The sequence below is a fragment of the Asparagus officinalis genome, chromosome 1 (genome assembly GCF_001876935.1).
Source record: "Asparagus officinalis chromosome 1, Aspof.V1, whole genome shotgun sequence".
In the NCBI taxonomy this organism is placed as follows: domain Eukaryota; kingdom Viridiplantae; phylum Streptophyta; class Magnoliopsida; order Asparagales; family Asparagaceae; genus Asparagus; species Asparagus officinalis.
The window spans coordinates 2828946-2835537 of record NC_033794.1 but is presented as its reverse complement, the minus strand read 5'-3'; the positions used below and the strand labels follow the sequence as shown (position 1 = coordinate 2835537).

Here is a 6592-nt window from a genome sequence, read left to right as displayed (position 1 = left end):
TTTACAAAGCAATAGATTGAATACGAATTACAATGCCCAATCTCATCTGAAGTTCAAATTTTTATATGAGAGATAGTATGCAAACTGAAACTTAGTATTAGTTAAACTTAGAAAGTATCAAATTTCATTAAATGAACTTAGAGATTATGATGTTATAAAGAAGAGGTTTTGCACACACAATAAACACATGTATAGAGTCTTTACAAATAGCACTGAAAGATGCCTTTACTATCCCTCCAACAATTGATCATATATACTTCAACAAGAAATGACACAGAAAGAACTACTACTATATGAGATCATACATGGTACTCCTTTACAAATAGCATTGAAAGATGCTTTTCCTATTATTTCTTTTACTCCTGAGGCATTCTGGACACATTTTGCTTGTTGCATGAAAGGTTGCCAGGGCTTGTTAGGTTCAACTTCTTTGCACCTGTTGATGCCTCCTGACGACAATCAGAGGCGAAACTGCCAATGATCATCTGCAGAGAGAAACATTTTCCAAGTAAAATTAGCAACAGGTACACAATGCAGATAGACAAATTGTATGACAATATCCACAAAAATCTGATAAGAAACCAAAAGCATATGATGAGAAATTTGAAAGGTGAGAGACCTGTATGGGTGAGGCGGCAAGGAGAAGGCCAGCCAGACGACCACCAAACACCTTGCCATTTGATCCTGCTAGCAAAACTGTTAGCCCACCAGTTTCGCTGTCTGAACTATCGCTCTTTGGCAGAAGGCCAGAGATTGATAGTATCTCAAAACGGCCCTGTATATAAGACAAGAAATTTCACTTGATATTTGTTTAGGTAGTAAGTGGATATAACATGTGAACTCTCATTAGCACACTATGGCATTAAACTATGTCGAATTCACATAAAGGACACTAAATATAAGTGATGATGCCAAGTTGCCAACAGACAACTAGAAACTTAAGTTAAAATCCAAAACATGTTCTGCATATAGCCATACAGAAACTTGTATGTAATATAAAGTTATAAACCATGAAAGAGTCAACATATTGAAGGAGGATAAGGCTCATGTGCATATGAAAATCAAAGTTTAGAATTATTTAAGTAGACAATTATACATAAGAGACTATTATTCTAGTACTAAGTTGAAGGACGAAGATGTTAAGCAAATGCAATTTTTGAAAGATTTATTAGTGATATTACAATTAGATAAATCATCAGCAGATTCTGAAAGGAAATAATAATTTTCGTTTACACAAATATAAAAATTACCTCATAAGTTTTTCCGCCTGAGCTTGGCCCCTGGTGAAGCACCACCTGGGATACAACACCATTTGCTGAAAGGACACATATGTGTCCCTTCTGGCAAAATGAACTTAAGATGGAGGAAATTTCCTAAAAAAAGGAAAGAATAAATTAATATAAGCCAGATGTTTTTACATCTTGTACAACATCAAACCCGGAACAAAAAATGAAATATCTTCTGAAAAATGCTAATAAAAAAACTATAAATTGATTCCATGCTTGAACTTCATGACATTGGACAAGGTGTGTATTCTTTCAAATATGAAGAGTATAGTGCCAATGCTGTCAAGTCAAATCCCTAGATTAAATATCCTGTATTCCTGATATTATATAAACACACTCTCTACTGAGCCTTTCTTATTCTTCAGTTGTTTTCCACGATCAAGCCCATTTTTGTGGTAAAAGGCTAGGGTGGTAGTAACAATGACAGCGACAATTATGATGCTTAATCTACACTCCTCAAAATCAAAGATTAAGATCTAACAATATAATTTTTTTTAAACACATATAATAATCCCACTAAATTTTAAAGGTTCTGAGAACAAATAGATTTCTATTAGTATTCAACATCGAAGCAACATGTTAATCAGCAATAGAAAAATTCTGAGTTTTGAATTGACATAAAATTGATTATTTGTTTGGCTAAAAAAATTGACGATTTGTTGAAAACAACCATAAGGGATAAGAGAATAAGAACATGTCACTGAAAATTGAGTTGAATTAGATAATTAATAAATGAAATCTAATAATCTTTCTAAATAGATATCCCCTTTCACAAATCAAAATTAAACTAAAAACTTTAAACTTAATAATGATTTTTATCTTGTTCGTGTACATTCACTAGTGCCAAAAAACTAAAAGATATATTATCAATTGCAATACAAATATAAAGGAACTAAAAACAAGGAACACAAAGAATAAAAGCATGAGAAATTGAAAAGCTAGCACATATACCTGCCCAGCTTTGACCTTGATAGTATAGGGCGTAAAAGCATTCTCTTTACATCCTGCACCAATTTACACTCATTACAAATCACATTTGTAACCGAGAAAATGGCCAAGGAACCGAATACACTTACACATAAGCCAAACACAAAGAACTGGTCAAACTTTTTTCCCCAGGTCATGTACAAATGTAAAACCAATGATCATATAAGATACTGAATACTGACCAAAACTATCTACTGATTTTAGAGATCAAAATATTATACAAAACTTGCTAACTTTTAAATATTCAACAAGTTATGAATGGATTTATCCCAAGAATCCATGAAGGAAACAAAGCAACCTTTCTCCCCCAAAAAAAAAAGTTTAATAATAATAACAACAACAATAAAAGTAATTATTATTATTATTAGGAAACAAAACAACCTTTCTCCCAAAAAAATTAAATAATAATAATAATAATAAATACTATCAACAGCCACAAACATACCAATCAAGATGAATAACCAAAAGGAACAAAAACTGGTAACTGATTACCCATAGCAGCAATAGCGGCCAGCGGTGACACGATCTCCACAGGAACAGCATCATCCACAGACGCATTACCCTTCGGTCCCCTTGTTGCCAACGGCGATGGCACCCTTGTGGTCGAACTGGTGCCTCCACCAGGCACGTACTCAAACAGCTCAGACTTCCTCGGCCTCCCCCACGTCTTCATCAGTGACACCCTCAAGGGAAGGGCCCCAGCACTGCCTCTGGTGACAGCAGCAGGGACTGGTGGGACCATGTGACGATAGACACAAGTGCCGTCTGGCAGGACAGTCATGCTCATTTGAAGGCGGTGATGGGGTGACCTTACCGGTGGGTTTTGGGAGCCACCGGCATTAGAAGTTTCAGCTCTTGCTTCCATTGGGACAAAAAAAAAATGGAGCAGAAACTAGATAATTGAGCAAAGTCTTTTTTTTCTCCTTCCTCTTTTCTTGTTGGGAGTGAAGAATTGAATTGAAACCATTAGGTCTGATTTGGGTTTAAAAAGAAGGGAGGGAATGCAAAATTTGGAAAATATTTAAAACAAAATATTGCAATTGAGGAATAAAAATTCAGTGTGGAAGAAAGTTCATGTACTGGAGATTCAGTAAGATCAGCAAAAGAAGATAAAAAATTCATGCATTTGATTTAAAACATTGTACATAGGGGAAGATTCATGCAGACGGAGGGAAAAGATTCATGCACTTGATTTAAAACATTGTACGCCAAGAGAAGGTTCGTGACTCAAGATTGCAATGGTGAAAAATGATAAGTGTTGAGAAGATAACATGAATTAGCCCCTAGAATCCTGTACATTATTTACTTACTATTCAAGCTTTTTGTGCGAGATGTTGCTTTTTCGTAAAATTGCATGCGGTTTTTGTGATAAATGAGTTTCTTTCGCAATTTTCAGATGGGTTTGATGAGTGACAATAGACTCTGATCCATTGCATTTAGTATTTGTGACAAATGAGTTTTTGTGACAAGATTTAGTATTTGCCAGGTTCATGTGTCCATGACCTCAGAAGTGATTACCGTGCAGGTATTCATTGCATTTAGCATTTCAAATTCCATACATATTTGACACAGATACAAAAAGGGCTTCTGCGCATACACACCTGGCATTTGTAGGTGATGGTAACCTTCCCTCTCTTGTTGTTGTAGTTGCCCGCCATATTGTAAACTTTTATTTTCGAAATCAACCTAGTTTCAGCGTCTTGCGCTGACGTGGCTGAAACTGGGTCGGTTTCGAAAATTATCTCAAAAGCGGGTCGATTTTGGTGATTATTTTTTGTGGAAGGGTTTATTAAAAAAAATTCCTCCTAATTTAAATGAGTGATAGCAAATTAGTAATAAAACTGAAAGTTGACTACAGGCAACACAAAGAGGACCCATGAAGTCTATAACAAAGTAGAAAGGAACCGGACCCAACCAACACACAGTAGCTCAAAAGATTCGAGGGCGCTCGCAGAGTGAGTTACCCATTCATTATTAAAAGTCGCATCTTTAATAAAGACAAACTCCCGTTTTTGTTAGCAATAAATATTATATTAATTACGGAGGAAACATTAGCAACAGGAACTAATCTTATGTAAAACATATTGGTTACTGGCCCTCACTTTTACTTTATTAGGGTTAAGAATGTGAGATTGGTACCGGTTGGGCCCAACAATGAGAAAGAGAGCCCGGTCACGAAACCTAGTTCCGTCGCTAACGATACCTCCGGTGACTTTTCCCGCCGGAGCACCTGCAGCTACTTAAAGCAGGCAAACGCCGCTGGGGTCCCGTCACCGCCTCCAGCGACGGCAGCGCGGAGAAGGTCATGATGACTCGCTCGCTCCCCTTTTGGAAGGAGGGCAAGACTTGTGTTGGTTGGGGGGCGGTTTTTTGGACAAATTTTCAAAGGAAAATGATTTAACCTAAAATATGACACCAAGGAAGGGGACACGTGAGGTGAACTCTTCCTATCATGTCTCCTTCTTATTGTATAATGAGTTAGCATCGCTAACTTATTATGTAATAGAGAGGGGATACCTCATATGTCTCCTTCTTTGGTCCCATATTTTGGGTCTCCGTAGCAGCACTCATTTTCAAAACCAACCCCTTTCACTATTTATTTTCAAAAAACGACCGTTTTTGCAAAAAAAAAATTCAAAAACTGACCTGGTGTCAGTCCTGGAGCTGAAACCAGGTCGGTTTTAAAAAAAAATTTATCTGAAACTTCACGAGAGTTGAACTCCCGTGAAGTTTAGTAAAAATGCTAAACTTCACGGGAGTTGAACTCAACTCCAGTGAAGTTTCGTAGTTCATTTTTTTTTGAATTACCAAACTTTACGCGAGTTCAACTCCCGTAAAGTTTAGCAGTTTTGCTAAACTTCACGGGAGTTCAACTCCCGTGATGTTTCCGAAGTTTTTTCAAAAAAACCGACATGCTTTCAGCGCCAAGACTAAAACCAAATCGGTTTTTACAATTAAGTTTAAAAGGGATTGTTTTCTGGGATTAAATTTTCAAATAGGTTGGTTTTGAAAATTTGCCCGCGGTTTTTTTCTTTTTCAGGGTGTCTTTTTTGCTGGGTTTCGAGAAGGAATTTTAAGAGGGTGCGAAATTATGATCATGGACTTTTAACGGTTCAATAAAATTAAATTTTCTGGAGTAGTTTAATAAGATAAATATTCACATGAATAAAAAAAATCATTGGATTTTGGACATAAAATTCTTTCTTGAAATAAGAAGGGTAAATTTAACAAAACGGAGGAAGTAGGATCCATTTTGAAAAGTCAGGCTTTTCCAAAGCAGTAACCCCATAAGAGTTTGGGGTTACCTGGAAAATAAATCCAAGAAAATGACATTTTCAAAGTGTTAAAGAGCCATCACAAAATAAGTAGAAAGTTCTGGAATTTCGTGAAATTTACCCGAATGAGAGACCACAAACCCTAGAAATTTAGGGTCTGTTTGGATTTGTAGGGGGTGAAGGGAAGTTAAGGAAAACTGAGAGAAGGGAAGGGAATGGAATTCTCTTCCCCTTGGTTACACCCCAATTTGGAGGGTAACAAATTTTATACTATTAGGGGGTGAACCAAGGGGAACTAGGATGAATTAACTTCACCTCTTAAGTGTTCCCAAACAAGATGAATGGAAGTGAATGGTTCCCCTAACGGCCTAACTTCCCTTCACTCTCATTCCCCTCAATCCAAGCAAGCCCTTAAAGACAAATTTTTACCCCCACCAAAAAACAAAAGAAGTTCATTGTTGATTCCAACAAACAAGAAAGTGGCGCGAGACAGCGACTACGCTGTGTACATATACACTGTTGGGATAATAACATTTAATATAAAGACAACAACACGTCATCCAAAATTATTTGGTCATGGACCCAAATGTTAAAAAAAAAATTGAACAAGGGACGATGAATTTGGCCAAAAGCTGGGAGCCCCAAGATATCCATGCAAATTAACAACCAATCTCATATTCCGCCGAGGAAAAAAAAAAAGACTTTTCGTTTTTCTTGCTGTGAACATTACGCTGTATTAACTTCAGCAAGCAGGAAGCTCTTGCTGCGAAATGTAAAGAAACTGCGAGCTGAGGACATGCATACATAGCATCCAAGCAAACATTAGCTAGAACTTTGCTGTCATTCACGGTCTCCTCTCTTGCCAAATGTAAGATTTTGTACACAATCATGATCAGAAATTTACAGCCCTTCACTGTAGGAACACCTTAATCCTAGGGAAATATACTTTAGCATTACACACGTTACGGCATCTATATACAAAGCTAAAACAAAATAAAGGTGGCCGCGTGGTTAGAGCACTACACTATTAACAATGCCGCAAAA

General features: G+C 36.8%; 1 protein-coding gene across 2 annotated transcripts in view; it reads right to left on the bottom strand.

The window, feature by feature from the left end:
• Positions 1–4661, bottom strand: part of LOC109846298 (AT-hook motif nuclear-localized protein 10-like) — an 8007-nt gene extending 3346 nt beyond the window's left edge. Inside the window, exons 1-6 of one of the 2 annotated variants that reach the window (XM_020415530.1) lie at positions 4413–4661; positions 2766–3082; positions 2238–2290; positions 1251–1373; positions 620–775; positions 306–485 (exon numbers count right to left, since the gene is read on the bottom strand). In XM_020415530.1, the coding sequence (XP_020271119.1) occupies positions 357–485; positions 620–775; positions 1251–1373; positions 2238–2290; positions 2766–3060 (756 nt within the window). In that variant the 5' untranslated portion in view covers positions 3061–3082; positions 4413–4661 and the 3' untranslated portion in view covers positions 306–356. Of the gene's footprint in view, positions 1–305; positions 486–619; positions 776–1250; positions 1374–2237; positions 2291–2765 lie in introns of both variants that reach the window. The other variant, XM_020415525.1, reaches the window with a different exon arrangement.